The 21,421-nt window shown below is 34.7% G+C and overlaps 1 protein-coding gene across 1 annotated transcript in view; it reads right to left on the bottom strand.

Moving 5' to 3' along the window:
* LOC132549558 (insulin-degrading enzyme-like) overlaps positions 1-21,421 on the bottom strand; it is a 33,896-nt gene that overhangs the window by 7,096 nt on the left and 5,379 nt on the right. The window contains exons 2-20 of the mRNA XM_060213496.1: positions 20,862-21,049; positions 18,087-18,163; positions 16,941-16,967; positions 15,836-15,939; positions 14,184-14,353; positions 13,792-13,914; positions 13,213-13,325; positions 12,513-12,602; positions 11,628-11,700; positions 11,208-11,300; positions 10,146-10,237; positions 9,494-9,574; positions 8,988-9,091; positions 6,512-6,614; positions 5,899-5,994; positions 5,322-5,348; positions 4,543-4,625; positions 2,125-2,269; positions 523-633 (exon numbers count right to left, since the gene is read on the bottom strand). Of these exons, the coding sequence (XP_060069479.1) occupies positions 523-633; positions 2,125-2,269; positions 4,543-4,625; positions 5,322-5,348; positions 5,899-5,994; positions 6,512-6,614; positions 8,988-9,091; positions 9,494-9,574; positions 10,146-10,237; positions 11,208-11,300; positions 11,628-11,700; positions 12,513-12,602; positions 13,213-13,325; positions 13,792-13,914; positions 14,184-14,353; positions 15,836-15,939; positions 16,941-16,967; positions 18,087-18,163; positions 20,862-21,049 (1,900 nt within the window). The remainder of the gene's footprint in view (positions 1-522; positions 634-2,124; positions 2,270-4,542; positions 4,626-5,321; positions 5,349-5,898; positions 5,995-6,511; positions 6,615-8,987; positions 9,092-9,493; positions 9,575-10,145; positions 10,238-11,207; positions 11,301-11,627; positions 11,701-12,512; positions 12,603-13,212; positions 13,326-13,791; positions 13,915-14,183; positions 14,354-15,835; positions 15,940-16,940; positions 16,968-18,086; positions 18,164-20,861; positions 21,050-21,421) is intronic.

Here is a 21,421-nt window from a genome sequence, read left to right as displayed (position 1 = left end):
TTTTAGTGCTTTTTTCACGGTGAAAGCATTGTGATAAATTATGAGTGCACTAAGTGTTACTTCTGTACATTATTTATACAAAGCAATTATTACTGATGTGCAAAGTCATCGTTGCTGTAATTTGTCGAAATGTGTTAATGAGCTAAATAAAGTACATTCACAGTAGTTTTACTTTTGTAAAGTAAATCCATCAACTTAAGACATTTGAAATAGACCACCAACTTTTGACGTGAAAGTTGATAACTGACTAAACATATTGCCATTTAACTAATATATAGACAAAAGACCTTGTATACTTAATTACTGTATAGACAATTATTTTCATGGGACAGTTTTTGCTAATTCATTGTACATTAACATGATTGCAAAAAGAAAGAATAACATGTATGTGTATAAGAGGTCATCTTACATCCAGATTACCAGGAGGTCATCTTACATCCTGATTACCAATACTTAATTCCTAAAAATACTATTTTATTGCTTTAAAAGAAAATTGTGATAATTTTGACCCATGAAAATTACCATTTCCTTGAATATAGCAAAACGTTTTGGATCAACTTTAAACGTCGTCAACTTTTCCATAATTTTCCGAAGGAGCACATCCTGTTTTTCATTATAGCCTCCCACAGCCAGCTGTAAAAGTAGAACAGGAATTAAAGAATAACTGGTCAGTATCATAATATGTAAACAGCCATTACAACATTATTTCATAAAACTGTAACTGTGAGCCAGTTTCACAATATATAGCTAGAATCAATTCATGTATTTACACTTATCAGGAGATCGTCATATCTACACTTATTAGGAGGTCATCATATCTACACTTATCAGGAGGTCCTCATATCTACACTTATCAGGAGATCATTACATCGAAGATAAAATATTACATTACAACCTGTTTAAAATAACAACCATTATAAATCACACACTGTCATATAGTCCCTCTATGAATCATGTCTTATTTGGTAGTATATGATAATAACCTTCCAACAAGAAACTCCCTGTCTATGAAAAACACCACTAATGTAGTAGTATCCAGATTATCAACAGTGATTCAGCATTTTAGTATTAACTACTTACAGTGTTTATAATGTTTACAAATAGTTTGAAGTATATATAGATTGAGAATCTATGTATACATGTAGATATATATATATATATGATAACATCAAAGAACTTTGACACAGATCCTTACTACTGTAAACATCATACACTTTCATGGGACTCAATTTCCATGATTTTTCAAAATCACTATTTTGTGGACATTTCATTTCCTGGATAAAATTCGTTCCATAAATGTATTTATACTAATTATGAGAGTTGGTGGACATATGACTTTTGATTAACAGTATCCATGAAATCAACAGAAATAAATCCCCCACAAAAAAGAATGATTTTACAGTATTTCACATTCAAGAAGTACCAAATATATATAGTATTTATCAACGCCCTACTTATGTCCTTGAATTTTAAGTAATGGGTGGAAGCCCTGGGTATATTGTAGGGCAAATATATCAACGATTTGTTTTCAGAAATATATATGTATATACATATACAGCCATTTAAACATAACCAGTACATATTTATATCAGAAAGGAAATTTACACTGACAATACAGCTTGCATGAATTGATAAATATTCAATATAGGTTTATTTATAAGTACTCCAAGCTCAAAGAAACATGTCATATTCTCCCTCAAACATTCTCAGATTTTTCTGAGTAGTGGTTCTATTTGGGGTGAAAACTTTAAGCAATTTCCACTAATCACAAAATTAGCATTGTTGACCACTTCCAGTGTCAGCTATAGGAAATTTAATGGGTTTTATTGGAGCCAACAAACCTAGGTATTGGCTGCATTTGATGGAGTTTGGGGTGAGGAAAACTTGTGAAGAAGTCTTCATTTAACCTAATGGTATGAGATTCGTTTAGTGAGTGAATGGTTGTTTGAGACCCAGTAAGGTATTTTTCAATTGTTCTTTTCTAATCTACTCCTATTTCACCTATTTGAAATGTCCTAAATAACCCTGAAAATGATATATGACAAAATAAAAAAATCAGGATCTTTAAAATTTTCTTAAACCTGGCACCACACAAGTTAAGTGAGGGAGAATGTAGACACTGACAGACATGCCGTAGATGGTACAGTTGAGGTCGTAGTGTAAACCAGCCAGCTCAGCGTCATATGCATACTCATTTAATGCATCTTTGAACAGCGTTACAAACAGATTGGTCATGTTGCAGTTGGTTGGATCAGAGTATGCCAATGGACTGAAACAGAGGAAAACAAACTCAATTTCCTTTGAAATCTCATTGCAGGAAAAGATTACAATTCTCTTATATTGACTGGTCAGATAGTCAGTGATGGGACACACTTCAGGTAACGAATATATTCTTAGGATTATTATTTGTAAACAGTAATGAGATCCCAGAAGGATCTTTGCACCAACCATCGTTTGATCTTTATTCTTTAAAAGTTGGATCTTTTCACTCCTTTTGTCATATTTCCTCTGTTTTTGTTCTTAATTATACATTAGAAAATTCCTCTCAAGAAATAGTAATAATAATCTCCAGATTAAAAGATGGTTGTCTGTCGGCCATTTTGTTTTTCTGAACCATTCTAAATTTAAAAGGCCACAGCAAGGGACCAAGGGGAACCTTCATATGAAATATGAGTAATATCCATCTAAGGTTTCTTAAGAACCAGTTAAAACACAAATTGTTTACAAACGAGCAGGCACACGATGAACAAAGACGACCACCTGATGATGACAGATGGCAGACTTAAATGTAAAGTAAAATCTGTGAATATTTCAGTCATAATCAAGATCTCAGATTATAGATTATAAATCATACTGGTAGCTGTCTGTTTAAATACTTTTATATATCATTGCTTAGGAGACAACCTCAATATATTCATTGATGTCTAAAAAGTAACTAAAGGGTTTTCGCAAGAAATTTTGGTTTCATTAAATTGCTTTGCATCTTAATCTAAATAGCATTACCACTGGTATGGTGCCACTTAAATGTCCCGATACCTAGTTTTACATATGTCCAGATACCTAGTTTTACAGTTCAAAGTGCTTGTAACACACAAGTGAATAATTTAAGGAGGTGACTGATCACATCATACATGTGATACCAGGTTTATTGTTGCTTTACAACTACTAACAGCCCAAGTCATTTAAGGGCATGACAAGTTTGGGTGGTGGAGGAAAGCCTAGCCCAGGTCATTTAAGGGCATGACAAGTTTGGGTGTTGGAGGAAATCTGCAGTTCCCAGAGAAAAACCATCAACCTGTGGCCAGTACCTGGTGGCTATCCCACATAGGCCTGGAACCTGCAACCTAAAGGTGGAAGGCTACTGATAAAGACTGTCAGGCACCTTAACCACCCAGTCACTGCGGCCCACATGTGACATCCAAGTGTTACTTTGACTGACCAAGTCAACTTTGTAAAACAGTAATGTGTATGATCCAGCTTAATAGTGATATTCTTGATTGACAATAAATATTCTACTTTGACCAAACAGTAAGTATCATTCTTTACAAACTAGAGGAAAATAAAACTGTTTCAAATAAAACGAGATTAGTGGAAAATCTGCATCAAAGGATCATGGGCAAGCGATATCTAATTATTCAACAACACATCTCTGGATACGTGTTTGTAGTTAGAACAGCTGTCACTTTTATGGAACATAATAATTCAGCGGGTTTTTTTAATGATTTCTGCACATCAGTTTTGGAGGTATAAAATTGGTTTGTGTACATGTGTCAAAAATCCAAATGTAAACAAGAGAATTAAATCCAGGACTAATTGATAAAAATTGTGAATCCCAATGACAATTTAGCAGTAAAAGCATACACCCTGTAAACTAAAATGAATGGAAAGATTTTAAATGTTGGATTTCCTGTACCTTTAAATACAAGTTTTTATCACAAACTTTGATTGTTGTTACAAAATTGTTACAATAGCATTTGAATACTAAAGTCCAAATTTTGATATTTATGTACACATAAAATTTTCAGAGTACAAAAGAGTTGTTAATTGATTGAAAATGATGAAATTATCTCAAAGGCAGGATGAAATGTCTGATTTATAAATATATTTATTATCATATTTGTGGTAAATGCACATAGAGTGTGTGACAATGGACTCTGAACAAGTTCCATTTTGTCCATTTTGTGATTATATCAAGTTCACAAAAGATACAAATAACCATTTAACTAGTTATTAGGTAAATAGAATCTATCACTGAAGTAACGTATTGACACAACTTGCCATCTCATCTTGTTCTGTCCTCAAAATATGCATATTCACAAAACTAAAGGAGGCAGAACTTACTTTCGCCATCGTCTGTTAGATGAGATGCTGTGGACTTCATACATTAATGCATTATATAGAACTATGAAAAATCATGGCCAAAACCCTTTAATATACTAAGGGCTCTAATAATGGTGCATCGAATTCTGTTAACTATAAAATGTATTCACATGGATTTCTTAGAAATATGATCTGAATTGAAAGTAATTGCATCTGTTTTACCTGCTGATTTCAAAGTTGATGCAGGCTTTTGGAAGAAGGAAGGTGTCATCTTGTTTAAACCACAACCGCGTGAGGGCACCGTCCTAAAAAAGTAATGAATTTATTTCATATATTTTCATAAAATGGAAAATGTCTACATGACACTCACATGGAAACAAGTTTTGACACCCATTTGTGAATATCATATGAATTCATTTGATGATACAATGGGGTAAAAGAACTAAAATTTATTAAGATGTTCTCAAGACTTGACACGAAAATGGAACAGAACCTAATGGGGCAGTACTAATATATACGGATAATAGTAACCCCCTCCTCCCACAAAAAAATGATTAGGAAAAATTCTTCTTCTCCAGAACTGCTTTTAAGAATTGTATTAAGAAATAAGCTGTTAAATAAAATTAACAATAAAAACTCTTTCATAGTCATGTTTAAAGTCCATACCCTACATACAATACTGTAAAACCATTAATTTTCATGGAGGATTTATTTTCGTTGGTTTTGTGCATACTTTTAATATACAAATACATATATCCCTGAACTGTTCAATTTGTAAATTAAGTACATATACAGATTTATATTTATCCACAAAGTCAAATGTCCATGAAATATGCATTTTTTTCAAAAACCAGAAAAATTGAGCCCCCTGAAAATTTATGATTTTACAGTAAGTAATGTTGGAACAAATATTGTGTTTATTACCATAGTTACTGTAAGAAAGCAGTGTTCCATGGCAGTAAAATACATGTACTTAATACTACATTACAATCCTCACTTACCTTTACCATTTCTGGGAGAGGACTTGGCTAAAATGAAAAAATAAAATGAATCAAAGATTAACAAGTTATTGCCAAAAAGACTCTAAAGATAAAGAATCTGTATAGACTATTTTACTTGGACCCTCTGTGGTGAGAAATTTGGGCAAAAATGCTCATCTTATCATTGATTTCTTTTTCTAAATGGAGCTATTGCTATTAAATAAAATTCTTGCTGTGCATGACTGCTTCCATTGGTTAAATCATCTAACTACTAAGGTGACAGACTGTACGCCATATTGATGTAAATTGATTACTATTGTGATGCAAATTAATTGCCCTAGTCATATCAATTATTCAATATAACTAAAACACTTTTGGAGAAAATAATGAACTTGTCTTTCTATACAAATTTGTATTTGCATTTAAAAGAACAATAATTGGAATACCAACATTTTTCTGAGATGTCACAATTGTTGAATTTATCAATGGTATACTTTCATGCTATCTACAATATCAGCTGAAGAACTGTATAGATAAATCCCTGTATTTAAAAAAATGTATAAACATTACATTAGTGCAAGATAAATTTTGCACTAACATCAACTTCTCGAGGTGCCAGATCAAAGACTGTTGGTATGAACTCATTTCTAGCTGGCAGTGTGAGTTTGTCATTCAGTCCACAGGAAGCCCATTGCTGAAAGAGAATAACTAATGATAAATATAGGTTTCAAAATGTGACCGAGCAAATATTGTAAGTATCAACAACAACAGTGCTCAACTATCAGAACAACATAAACCATGCATTTAAAATCATTTTAGCAGTGACATTAGAGAAACTCATTTATAAAACTTTTAATGTTTGTTTTAGACAAGGTTCATATCAAAATTAGTAATTTTTTCAGCAGTACCAGGTACTAGAAAAGTAATTCTTCAACCTGGTTAGCTGATGATGTGAAGAGATTGTCTTCTATTTTATTAAATTTTCAGGTACAACATTTCTATATCTACAACTGGGCCACTTTGTACTTACCTAAACCAACCTACCCGTGAGTTTTACTAATTAATTGTATAACTTTACCGATTATAGAGTTTTAACCTACCTACCTGTGCGTTTTAACTAACTTCTTCGTGAGTTTCAATGAACCGAATTTTTAACTAATTTACATTAATGTTTTGCCTGACCTACATGTAAGTTTTACCTGTTTACCTACCTGAAGTTTTGCCTCGGTTAATTCTTCAACCAAGTACTCTGTACCATACCACTTTTCTTTCTGGTTGACCCGTTCCTGGAACTTTTTCCCAATAACACCAATCCTATGAACAAATGGAAAACATGAACATTACCATATCAGACATTCAACCATCCAATTTTATCTATTAACAATAGGATTAAAACAGCTGACTTTGATAAACATTGTTTATAAAATTGCAGCACCTAGTCTTTTTACATGTACAGTGACAACTCTTTATATCAAAACAAATAACAGTGCCCCGTATCTATGTGTCAATACATACGGCACCGCCCCGTATCTATGTGTCAATACATACAGCACCGCCCCGTATCTATGTGTCAATACATACAGCACCTCCTATCCAAGTGTCAATACCTACAGCAGTGCTCCATATATATGTGTCAATACATACAGCAGTGCCACGTATATATGTGTCAATACATACAGCAGTACCCCTATCTATGTGTCCTTACAGACAGCAGCATCCCCTATCTATGAGTCCTGACAGACAGCAGGAACCCCTATCTATGAGTCCTGACAGACAGCAGCTACCCCTATCTATGGGTCCTGACAGACAGCAGCTACCCTTATCTATGTGTCCTGACAGACATCAGCTACCCCTATCAATGAGTCCTGACAGAAAGCAGCTACCCCTATCTATGTGTCCTGACAGACAGCAGCAACCCCTATCTATGTGTCCTGACAGACAGCAGCAACCCCTATCAATGAGTCCTGACAGACAGCAGCAACCCCTATCTATGTATCCTTACAGACAGCAGCAACCCCTATCTATGAGTCCTGACAGACAGCAGGAACCCCTATCTATGAGTCCTGACAGACAGCAGCAACCCCTATCTATGTGTCCTGACAGACATCAGCTACCCCTATCTATGTGTCCTGACAGACAGCAGCTACCTCTATCTATGTGTCCTGACAGACAGCAGCAACCTCTATCTATGTGTCCTGACAGACATCAGCTACCCCTATCTATGTGTCCTGACAGACAGCAGCTACCTCTATCTATGTGTCCTGACAGACAGCAGCTACCCCTATCTATGTGTCCTGACAGACAGCAGCAACCCCTATCTATGGGTCCTGGCAGACAGCAGCTACCCTTATCTATGTGTCCTGACAGACATCAGCTACCCCTATCAATGAGTCCTGACAGAAAGCAGCTACCCCTATCTATGTGTCCTGACAGACAGCAGCAACCCCTATCAATGAGTCCTGACAGACAGCAGCAACCCCTATCTATGTGTCCTTACAGACAGCAGCAACCCCTATCTATGAGTCCTGACAGACAGCAGGAACCCCTATCTATGAGTCCTGACAGACAGCAGCAACCCCTATCTATGTGTCCTGACAGACAGCAGCTACCCTTATCTATGTGTCCTGACAGACAGCAGCTACCCCTATCTATGGGTCCTGACAGACATCAGCAACCCCTATCTATGTGTCCTGACAGACAGCAGCTACCCCTATCAATGAGTCCTGACAGACAGCAGCAACCCCTATCTATGTGTCCTGACAGACAGCAGCTACCCCTATCTATGGGTCCTGACAGACAGCAGCAACCCCTATCAATGAGTCCTGACAGACAGCAGCAACCCCTATCTATGTGTCCTTACAGACAGCAGCATCCCCTATCTATGAGTCCTGACAGACAGCAGGAACCCCTATCTATGAGTCCTGACAGACAGCAGCTACCCCTATCTATGGGTCCTGACAGACAGCAGCTACCCTTATCTATGTGTCCTGACAGACAGCAGCTACCCCTATCAATGAGTCCTGACAGACAGCAGCAACCTCTATCTATGTGTCCTGACAGACAGCAGCTACCCCTATCTATGGGTCCTGACAGACAGCAGCAACCCCTATCAATGAGTCCTGACAGACAGCAGCTACCCTTATCTATGTGTCCTGACAGACATCAGCTACCCCTATCAATGAGTCCTGACAGAAAGCAGGAACCCCTATCTATGAGTCCTGACAGACAGCAGCTACCCCTATCTATGGGTCCTGACAGACAGCAGCTACCCTTATCTATGTGTCCTGACAGACATCAGCTACCCCTATCAATGAGTCCTGACAGAAAGCAGCTACCCCTATCTATGTGTCCTGACAGACAGCAGCAACCCCTATCTATGTGTCCTGACAGACAGCAGCTACCCTTATCTATGTGTCCTGACAGACAGCAGCTACCCCTATCTATGGGTCCTGACAGACAGTAGCAACCCCTATCTATGTGTCCTGACAGACAGCAGTGTCCCCTATCTATGTGTCCTGACAGACAGCAGCTACCCCTATCTATGTGTCCTGACAGACATCAGCAACCCCTATCAATGAGTCCTGACATACAGCAGCAACCTCTATCAATGTGTCCTGACAGACAACAAAGACCTCTACCTTTCCACAGCTTTGACATCAGACTGAGCTTAATGAACATTTTTGTTACCTCATGTTATCAGGTGTGATTTTTTCCAGGATCATGTTGATGAGGTCTGGACGGAATTCTGTGAGGAGGTAAGGTCCACTTAGTGCTTCTGTCTCTGGATAGTCCTGTAACAGAACGACAAATGTAACCAACATCTGAAAATCATCTTTTGAATTAGTGTCATAATTCCTCTTTTTTAACATTCTCTATTGCAACAACACTTTACAAACAATATTAAAATCACATGAAAATTGAAGATAAAATAAATGTCAAAATTTTTAAAAATCCCTCTAAGCCTTGAAATTTTTGACAGATCTGTGTTAACATCCTGACACCTGAGGCAATTAGTAGTTTTATTATTTTTACATGCTTTCGATCAAGTTCAACTTCATGACATCTAGCAAAGTAGTAATACAAATGATAGTCTAAACCTTCACTGTTGTTGAAAACAGGAGAAAAGCAACTAAATCAAAATTCATTTCATAAATTTAAAAAACAAATTAAGAAAACGATCATAGCTTGCTTACATGTAAACTGCCAGAAAGACCAGACACATAGTTTCTAGGTTTTTCCTTGTCCTTGAACCTAAAGGTCATGGCACTTAGATCCTGAAAAGAACCAATTGGAAAACATGCAGTCCATCATATTTAGCTGTTTTTCCAACATTTATGGAAACAGTATTTTAAACAATTTAACAATCAATGTCAAAATTTGGAATAAATGTCACAGCGACCTACATTTGATGTCCTAGTCTAGTAAGTATGCTTTAGGATGTGTATATGTATGAAGTTTGAGCACTACATCACAACAGTGCAGTGGAACTACATACAAAACCTGCCATATTTGTGCAGCACCACGCCCATTCCTGCTAATATGCCTACCAAAATTGATAACAGTTTACATAAAAAAAAATCGAAAATATCAGAACACTATATATCACCATATCATAGTCTTGTGATAAACCCACCCAGAACACTCAAGTCAGAGACAACATTTACCAATTCCTCCCCCGGAAGAAGAAACCAAAATGTCTTACAGACTGAAGGAAAGACAGACGGATGGAAAACTAAAACAAATATTCTATTTACATAGTTTACAACAAAACACATCCAATTTCTATTGTTTCATTAAACTGAAATCACCTATATGTATATACTGTATGTCAAATGTTGGGCTCACCTGACATTCCTTGAATATCCACTCCTGTGGCCCAGACTTCCGTAACAAATTAACATACTGGTAAGTCAGTGTGACAATGTCATCCACATGTTCTACAATCAGAATTATATAAATCTTTTTATCAAAAATTAATATGTGGCCAGATCATTCATTTACATGTTCTACACCCAGAATTTGTATAAATCTTTCCACCAAATCGACATCTGGCCATATCATTGATTTGAGTGTAAAATTCTTATCTGTGTCCAAAAAAAGCCATTAGTACCAAACTTTTAATACCTTTACTTAAACATCAATTTATCTATAGATCATTGTAATTGGAAGTCTCTAAAGTACTGATTGTACAAGATCCAAATTCTCTCATGAATCCAATACCAGTGTTTGTCCTTTTTGGGAAACACTGTAAAGGTTGTTTTTTACCAATATTGAATTTTTTGATGTTTTTATATTGAAGGTATTGATTTTCCACAGTTTTAATTCAAATATTGAAATATCTTGAGAAAAGACTGAGAAAAGATGTTGCTTTTTTAAAACTAGCATGAGACAAAAGTGTTCATTCAGTAGCTACAAATGTCAGTCTTGGAGTAAACAAAGAATGTGTCAAATTTTAGAGGAAAGCATCAAATATCTATCACTTAGACACTAGTTTGTTAGTTTGTTTATTGGGTTTATCGTTGATTACCTCACTGAACAACATACAGGAGGCCATGCCATCCAGAGCAACCTGGGTAAAGCATCCTACCCAAGGATACGGTCACATCAGCACAGAGAGGTGTATTTCTCAGTCTCCTGAGAAACCGAGAAACACAAACCACCACAGGCTGGTAAAGTCAAACCACATACCTGGAGTCTTCAACTGAGGTTGTCTAGGTAATATTCTACTGACAAAATTATTGTGAACCCTGAACACTAAAGAGTATGCACGTAGTGTATTATTTACATGTTTATACCGCTGAAGAGTATGATTTAATTTCATTAATTTTGTGTGTACTGAGTAAAAAAACTGTGAACATTTCAGCCAGCAGTTTTTACAGCATGTTATAAACATTAAAATGACGTTACCTATGCCTTCTTCTGTCAAATCAACATCAACCTTGAAAAACATGAATCCTTTAGCTCCGTTAGACTGACCGCCACAAAGAGTGTTCACCCATCCTGTACGTACAGAGGACATGCGTATATGAAATATTACTGACAATTAAATAGGAGATAAATGACATTGAATTTGTCAGTCTGCTATAAATCCCACCCCCAAGAGTGGAAGAACAGAGGACTTAATCATATAAATGTTACTAACAATTAGTAAATAAATGACACTGAATTTTTCACTCCGCTATTAAGCCCACCCCAGACTGAGAGTAAGAAGATATTGACATCAAATGCATTGAAAATATATCCACCTTTCACCTTTGGTTCATTTACTGAAAATATGGCAGTACTGTTACTTTAAGTATTAACTGAGTAGTACAAGAAATGCTTTACCTTTTGCTTTGAGTTCAGACAATAGACTGCCAGGCCCCTCATGGCCAACCAGATGTCCTAGATAATGGCCAGGCTATAACATAATCAATACACAGTGGGTTTTTACTTAAACTTTGATGTAAAATCAGTAGTAAAAAAAAATCACAGTCAAATTTTTTATTAGGAACTCTTTTGAAACAGAGGTAATTTTAGACATCATTGGAGTAACTCCATACAAATATACAAGGTGGCAAATATCAAATTACTCTCTGTTGCTGTTCTAGGATCTCAAAACTATCATTACCATATACACATATCATTATGGCAGGTTCCAAAAACAGAGATTAAACTGATAATGCTCTTCTTCAAATTGTTAAACAAAACAATAAAGTAAACAATATTTACTAAGAGTTTCTCTCGATTCAGTTTGGAATCTGCGATTTTAAATCTACATTATTGAGGTACTTTTTGATGTGAGAATATTTGTAGATGTTTCAAGATTTGAATTTTTCTCTTTCAGACCAAGATTCCGTTGTCATAACGTCATATAATTGACGAAATAAGTTTTTTTTAACTCCAGCGCAAGAGATTCAAAGAAGGGAATTAACTCCTCAGCAATCTGGATAATTCCTAGTACGCCATGAATGGCCTGTAATATTTACTATTTGATGAAAGTTATTCTTCATTATGATTTCCTTGAGACTCTAAATGTTTAACAAAATCAGATCTGGTCCACTTGATAATTTAAAACAAAATAATTATTAAAAGTATTTGATATTTTTTCTGGAAACAAAAAGGAGTAGAAGAAATCTCAAAATTTACCAAATATAGTTTACAGTATTAAAGTACATGCTTAATTCAAGTATGAATGCACGTGTAGATAGGGTTTGGGATTGGGGTACTCACATTTGATGCGTAATATGGATGGAGGTCGGGAATTGACCAAGACAGAGAAAGATTCCGTACATCCTTCACAGGCAATGCATAACAAATCGTCTGGTCAAAATGAAAATGTCACAGGTTAAATAAGGAGATTAGTAACAGTTTCAAAATATTTTTGGAAAACATATGCCTGTTGATTTTCATTACATGTATTAGATATAAAGATGACTCTTTGTGTGTGGCACCCCCTGTGGGTTTTTCTTATGTCTCCTTCACACAGGATACAGAAGAGCCCCAAGAATAAGGTCTGCTGTATTCTGCTGTGTGATTGTAGAGGCAACGTACAGTGAGCTCCCCCTACAGAACCAAGGTTATTTTTGGGGTGCATGTGTCTTCTAATAAAGGGGCTTTGAAAATACCAAAATAGATCTGCTGCCCCTGTAGTAACACTTTGTGTTTTTTCCCCTTTTCTACTATCTGCTCTTTCTTGATATGCCTTCTTTTCGTCTCATCTTGTCTGTCTTGACACCAATGCTATAACATTAAACCCCTCTAAAATATTCATTCAAAATACTGTCACATTCCACATGGTGTTGAAAGTCTGATGAATAAATGATGTAGCTAAAGCATTAATCATGTGACATTCTACAATATAATGAATATACATCATTAAACAGGTTCCCTTCATATTACCAAGGGGATTGCAGTTCCTACAACACGGTACCTTGCATTGCTCTGGCCCATAAGGGTGTTCTGTCCACTCTGGAACACTTGCATTCTTGTTTATCACATCAGCTAATAGGGGGGCTACAAGATCCGTTAAGGCATCCAAAGATTCTGTAACAAACATCACCAAACACAAACTGTCATTTTGTCATATAGATTCATCCAATAACGTCTAGCATAATGGCTACTTCATGAACATTCAACTATGATGATTACTTCATGAATATTCAAATATGATGATGGTTCATAAATATTCACCTATGGTATCTAACTCCTGAATATTCAACTATGATAATTACTTCCATATTCAACAATGGTGATTGATTCCTTAATATTCAATTATGGTGATTTCTTCATAAATATTTAATTGATAATTTCCCTGTACTGCACTTAAATCTAAAATACAAAATGCATGTACATGCCAAACTATAACAGTGTGTTTCCCAGACTTAAAGAGTTAGAATTTCATTGATATGTTAATACTTTACAGCTTTCAGGTGAGATACTGACCAGGAGACTGAGAGTTTATCAGCTTTTGCAATGAACAATACATTTCAGTTTTGCAATTTAAACTCACCTTTGCCAAGAATAGAAAGTGCCATGATATTTGATGAATAATATTTGGAATGGAATTTGAGGAGTTCTTCACGAACATCTTGACCTCGGCTCTTTGGTATAGTATCCAGACTGTCTTTGTTTCCTACAAAAAACATTGATGTAGAAGAAAACATGTGATTGGTGAAACCTTTTTCAGTATAACAGCCACTTTTGATGTAAGTACTATTATAGAAGAAATTAAATAGGAAAAAACTTTCTGCAAAGATCTTTACTTGTGCGATTTCAAGACTTCTCATTAAATATGCATCCTTTTCATTTCAAGCTTTTAGCAAAAATGTGAAAAAAGGTAACTTAAAAAAAATCCCAAACTTTACAGCATATCAGGATCAATCAGTCCAGTAAATGTATTACCAGTGCCAAATTTGATATAATCATGATCAGGTTTTGCTAACGATCTGTCCAGTTGATGAAGACGCCAGGGATCACTTTGGAGATTTTTGTCATTTTCTGAGTTGACAGCATTGATCTCTCGCTCTGTGGCAGATGGTGTAAATAGAGGGCCAAGGAAAAACTGTGCAAACCTATAGAAAAAAGCATTTCATGTCAAATATTACAATAAACTTTGCCATTAAACATATTTTCTACACTGTGGTAAGAAAGAAAAAGTCATCATAGGGTCAAATTTGGGACCCTGGCTCTCTGATAACTTTATTCATTTGATTTTCTGTTGAATCAGGATGGGAAAGGCATCTTTTTACACCAAAATCTAAATATACAATTGTATCTTTTTCACTCATCGTTACCTATACCTGGTATCCCCCAATGTAATTGCTAGCTAATTATTGTTCTTGAAAAAGTCCTACCATAAGTCATAATTTGTGAACAGGTCCTGTTACAGAAGGCTAAATCCATGTTTGATCCCTGTGACCTTGAAAGTTGGTACTTAAGATCAGTTGTTTGAATGAAAATTGACAACCTGTCATATAATGGGCATATGATGACAGCAGGCGTCTTAGTAATCAAGGAAATGATGCCAGAAACGTTGACAGATGACAGACATTGAAATCACTTGGCAGATAAATGATTAATGATGGCAATTTAACAAGGTTATTCTCTAGAATTATGACTGTATTTCATCTTTCACAAAGATTTTTGATGAAAAGATGAAAGAAGATTTCACTGTATAAAGATGGCAGAATAGAAAGACTTGCTGTATAACAAAATCAGTTTTCTGTCTAGTAAGTTTAACTGTATAATCGTGGCTACACAACAAAGTTTTACTGTATAATTGTGGCTACACAACAAAGTTTTACCGAATAATTGTGGCTACACAACAAAGTTTTACTGTATAATGGTGGCAACATAAAGTTTTACTGTATAATGGTGGCTACATAACAAAGTTTTACTGTATAATTGTGGCTACACAACAAAGTTTTACTGTATAATTGTGGCTACACAACAAAGTTTTACCGAATAATTGTGGCTACACAACAAAGTTTTACTGTATAATGGTGGCAACATAAAGTTTTACTGTATAATTGTGGCTACACAACAAAGTTTTACCGAATAATTGTGGCTACACAACAAAGTTTTACTGTATAATTGTGGCTACATAACAAAGTTTTAGTGTATAATTGTGGCTACACAACAAAGTTTTACCGAATAATTGTGGCTACACAACAAAGTTTTACTGTATAATTGTGGTCTAATGATGGTTTATATCATACTTTATATTGAGACAGCTGACTGATGAGTTACCAATATCCAGAGTCATTTCCGTGATCAATATTTCTACATCTATAAATTTTGTTTACAGCACCTACTCACTCTAGAATAATGAATTGATACTTTAAATTCTCTCGCTTGAAACTATCGATTCCATAGGTTGTATACACTTAAGGATAACAAATTCTAAACATCATTTGCCTGGTGTGACTAAAATGAGAGTAAACTGTAGATTTGAAACTGAAATGAGAGAAAACACTGATTTTAATCTAACTGGAAAGGCAAAAAGTTGTGAAAAATATCAAGGTGTCCTCTAACTATATATCATTTTCACTCACCTGTCCAAAGCTCCAGCCAGGGAATCAGGAGCCACATCAAAGTAAAAGTTAGTATGCTCTCCAGAAGTATAGGCATTAGAGCTGCCACCGTTCTCGTTCAAAAACTAAAATGTTTACGTAGGAATAACATAAAATCACATATATTTATATTTAATAAAAAAAATAGAAAGTTTCTGAAACTAACATTCTGACAACTTGTTCCTAAAAAACGATGAGATACCATGTAGATGGTAATTTCCATGGATCAAAATTTTTCACAACTTTTTAATAAAAAGGAAAAATTATGTAATACCTAATGCACATGTCAGGGTTTTCCATAATTTTGTTAGTAGTAGGCTGTGTAGTGAAAGTAGGAGGCTGGCCTGCCGTGTACGTGTAGTCGTGTACGGAACATTATTACGGAACTGGATTGTGTAGACGGCCAAATGATCAAAGTAGCCGGTCAAACTGGCCGGCGACCGGCTCTTATGGAAAACCCTGCATGTGTTATCTAACGCACACATTAAATCTTTGCAAACATGTTAATATACATATGAAATAGTAAAAACATCATCCACATAAAAAAAACAGGCTATTACAAACATATATATTTGTTTATCATATATCTTATTCAAAGAGCTATCTATATACAATGTACCTAGTTCATTTGATCCGAATTGAAAACGTTTTCATACCACTATGCAATTACCATGCTTTCATTTGAAGATAAACCCTCCCCTGACTTTGAAAAACTGCTTTGTGAATTATACACGAAAAGTGCAATATATGTATCTGAATTTTTAGGTCAGTAATAACGGCCCATATTATACAAAGCAAATGTAAGTCTGCACAGACAGACAGAGTCAGTGTTCAGGCTCATGTAGCCAGTTTAAAAATATCCTTAAATTATTGCTACAGAAAATACAAGACAGTTACAGGCAAAACTAACATGAGTTTCTCAATTTTCATCAACCACTGGTTATCTCTTACTAGTTTTTGAACGACCACAGCCAGATGAATTATGCTTTACATTCATAGTATGTTTAAACTAATATCCAGACTGCAAACAAGGTTCTACAGCCAGACTAATGAGGTTCCATTTTCACAAAAACATAACATACATTACCTTGTTGTATTCATTTTCTTGTTCATACTGAAAATAAAATTAAGAAATTCATCAATGTTAAAAGTTTTTGGTGATGAAAGCTGTTTTAAACTATAGGTCCATAATATAGACACAGATTCCTCCATTTTACAAACTAGAAAATGATTTAGTACAGAACCTGATGTTATGATACCATGGTGTAATAAGCTGTTGAGAGGTTCTTATGGCATTTATTGATACTAAACACAGTTGATATAACTGCCCATAAAGACATTGTAGCTGTGCTATAAGAACTGGTACATCATAATTTAAAGTGTACAATTAAGAAACAAGTGTCATGTTTACATAGAGGAAAATGTTAGACAATTAAACAAGAAATTAAATGAGCCAGCAATCACTGATGAATCCAAAAATTTGGCCAAAAAATTGTAATTTAATCTGAAATCATGTAATGTGAGCTCAAAGTTGTAATTTAAAATAACAAATTTTTAATAATTCTTAATTCATTTTTATTTTACAACATTTCAGCTTATTTTACATCTTTTTTCATATTTTACATTCTACTATGTCAGATTAAATTACAGGTTTGTCAGGTGATATTCCAGGTTTCATATTATATTACAGGTTTTATTTTACCAGTAGCTCTGACGCTCTGTTCACTAGCCAGCAGTATGCCACAGAGGGTTCCTAATGCCCAAACATTATTCATAGACACAAACCTCATTTGTAACATTCAAAACCAAGTTCAAATGTATTCGGCTGAAGTACCATGATAACTGGTGATTCATCAAAAACTTAACAAACAACTCTGTTACTCCATCAAGAAAACATTTTAAAAGAATGTGGCCATTATATCATTTCCAGGTTACAATCTGTGAATGATTTTAATCATTGTGATCAAGTTAAAGGGCATTAAATTCATTTTGTTGTACCTAAGGTTTCAGATGCTGAAAGTCAAACTAAGTAGGATTGATTATACATGTAGCTCTTTGAGAGAATTTGAAACAGAATTTGCAACGGCAGTCTAAAATTTGGGAAATGACACATGAAACATGATTACTGAGTGACCGAACATTACCTTTTGGTTCTGTTCTTTTGATCAGAACTGGAACATTCAGCGTATCACTTGCCATCGTTACACTAACAACATATTTAACATAAACATACCTTTTTGGTACCCAAGAAAAGCATGTGTTCACAGAAATGTGCCAAACCCGGAAGCTCCCAAGGATCTGACATGGAACCTGATGAAAACAAAAACAAGTTAGATGTCACAAAACCTGTTGTATGCCATCAGGAGCAATATCAAAGTAAAGTATAGTTCCCAAGGAAAAATACATGAGAGCACAGACAGGCCTATTTCTCAGCATCGTAAGAAATACAAACTGCAATGGATATATATAGGGAGCATGGAATCCATATTTTAAGATCGCCAGCTGGGTTACCTCATCCAATTCTTGACCTACTTTTCAAAAATTAGCCATCATGGCCCGTTTTGGACATCATCAATGGTTTCAAACATAATGATAGTATTAATCTGACACATGTACATGTCATGAATTTTAAAATGCAAATTTATGTTTAAAAGTGCTAGATAATACAATTCAATAAATCTGATGAATCATGATATAATACAGGTATTGTATAGACCTTTAACTGAATATAGCATTACACTAAATTATCAATCGGTAGTTTGCCTGATGTTTAAGTTCAGTTCTTTGAAATAAAATCAAAAATGAAAGTAGAAATATCTTGCAAGCTTCAGGGAGAACTCCAGTTATTTGTGCTGGTATATCAATCCACAAACATTGACACACACTGAACAGTTCTTTGAGATAGATCTGTGTCCAGGTAAGGATGTGGTAATATATCTGACATCAGGGTGGGTTGCTCGAGAGATCTAGTAGAATGGTTAGCCAGTACAAGGCCATAAATGTATCATCATTGCCATGTCTAGGTGCGAATAAGATGAAAGCTTATTCAGCAATAACAACAGTGTTTGACAAAAAGCTGGGTATATCTTGTAATAGCCCATCAAGGGTCAGAAACGGATGTCTTGCAGCAATTAATTTGGCATGGTGGTTTCATTGGCTGTAGAGAGATGTGACTACATAATTACCTATACATATTAGTTTGGTGGGTTAGGTATAATATAAGGTAGGCCTGAAAGGATGTTGAATAGTGATAATCATAATCTATCACCAAATAAAGAGTGAAATAGGGCTTATTAGATATCATATTAAGTCAGTTACTCTAAGGCTATCCTAGAATTTTTCATACATTGTCGTAATGTCCATATATAGAAATATTTCTGTTGTAGTAAAGCATATGTCCAGCAGTGCCAACTGTGATCAATTCAGAGATATTCTAACTCTATTTCAAAGGGGGCTGTTCCATTTCAATTTTAATGACATAGCAGTATTTTCTTCTAATTTGGAAAATATGTGCTTTCTTATCAACCATAAAAATGACATCAACATATATTTTTGCTGAATGTTTATTAAGCTTCATTTGACACTTTTCCTTCTTTTTCATTGTGATTATCATTTTTTCCCTATCAATTGATGTACAGGAACATCTTAATGATTTCTGATTGGGAAAGTATCAACAAAAACTGAAGAAAATACAACATACTTTCTCTTGGGGAAGGATCTTTATTATTACCTCAAATGTAGCCAGAAAAAATTGTTGTAGGTCATTTTGATACATTATCATTGTATGTATTCTAAAATGGCAGCATTTACAGTTGTTGACAAAATATACCACTGATATTTTATATTAGTATTAGTAGATGTCACTAAAGTACCAAAACAACTAACTGGCTAAACATGTTGATAATAAAGATATTTGTAACTTTAAATGTGAGATACAATTACTCATCACATACAAAACAAATACTTTCATAGAAAATGACTATCAACAGCAAGATTTTAAATTTTGAACATCTTCTATCAAATCGATGAAATTTGTATATCTGTACAATTCACTGAAGAAATTTCAAGCTCTGAAACAAGAGATTGTCACTGGCATAAGTTTCGGATACTGTACCCAGAATAACATTAAACAGATATACAATGTAGTTATAATATGTTTCATGATGGCTCAAAAGTTCAGGTCAAGGTGAATGACACTATCTTGTTCCTTGTTTCACATAATCATTATATGCTAAAATTCCATGCATATGAAGACGCTTATAAAATTGTATAACACCAAAGTGGTTTTTTTATGTATTCGTAGTGACAAATATGAACCATACCACAAATTGACTTGCTCACTGTACACTGTTACACATAAATAACATCAGTAGTATAAAACACATAAGATGAAGGTAAATATCCTGCAAAAAATATCATAACATTACCAAGTTTTGTTCAGGTTAACAAATCTCCTTCCGAGTGTGAAAAAAAACCCCAAAACAACCAAACAAAATTCTGACCAAGTTTGAATTAAAATCAAATAAATTAAGCTCTGAAATGTAATTTTCACACACTGGTATGTCAATTACAAACAATTCTACCTCCTCCCCAAGGACAAAATGTAAAATTATGGATAATGACATTCCTAATTTTGATAAACCATCTTGATGCCCTTCATGGATGTATTTTATGCTACCGTATCTTAGTGGTGTGAAGATTCTGAAATTTGAGTCAATTTAACTCCTACTCATCCAGCCCCTGGAGGTCAGTTAGGTCATTATACGCATTACATCAAACAGTCATCCTATACAAATAATTCTAACCAAGTCTGAATGGTAATTAAATAATTTTATGTCAATATGACCACTTTTGATACCATTTTTACTGTTCCTTGTGGATGAGGAACATGTAATACACAATTCTGGTTTACCATTAGCAATGAAAGACTTCTTTGAAAGTTCATTAGAACTGATTTTTTCAAAGAAGTCGAAAATATTCCCGGACATTAAAAATACTATTATCTTACCAATGTTAATATCCATAGCAGCTGCAGATTTGTCTGTGTCAGGATCACTGATAATCATCACCTTTAGACCATTGTTGAGTTCAAGGCCACGATACTGTCGCTTGTCCTGTGGTGATTTTATGATATTGTCATGATGGATGACTGCCTTTACATGCTTACTCGCCATACTGGACAAACACCTGGAAAAGCTGAAAGTTTGATTTATGTCTTAAAAGAAACTGATTAAATAAAAAGAATCTGACAATGCAAAATAAATTTTCTTTGTAAGAGACTCTTTATACATATTATCAGCAGTTACAGATGAGGTTAAACTTTTGTGAAAAATATGCAAACTACCCTATTATGTGTCAGATAGAGTATCGATTTATTGCTAAAAATAGCCAAAATCAATTTATAGCAACTTTCGCAATATATTATTTAAGTCGCAAAAATTTATGAAAAGGTAAATATTTTTTTAATAAAAATTAATTTAATAAATTTGAAAAAGCTAAACTGAAGTGATTTTGGCTATTTTTAGTAACAAATCCATACCCCCGTTTAATAGACTAGTTTGCGCATTA

The sequence above is a fragment of the Ylistrum balloti genome, unplaced genomic scaffold, assembly GCF_031769215.1.
Source record: "Ylistrum balloti isolate Yb309-2 unplaced genomic scaffold, AGI_CSIRO_Ybal_v1 Utg370066, whole genome shotgun sequence".
Taxonomy (NCBI): Eukaryota; Metazoa; Mollusca; class Bivalvia; order Pectinida; family Pectinidae; genus Ylistrum; species Ylistrum balloti.
This window is presented reverse-complemented; position numbering and strand designations above follow the sequence as displayed.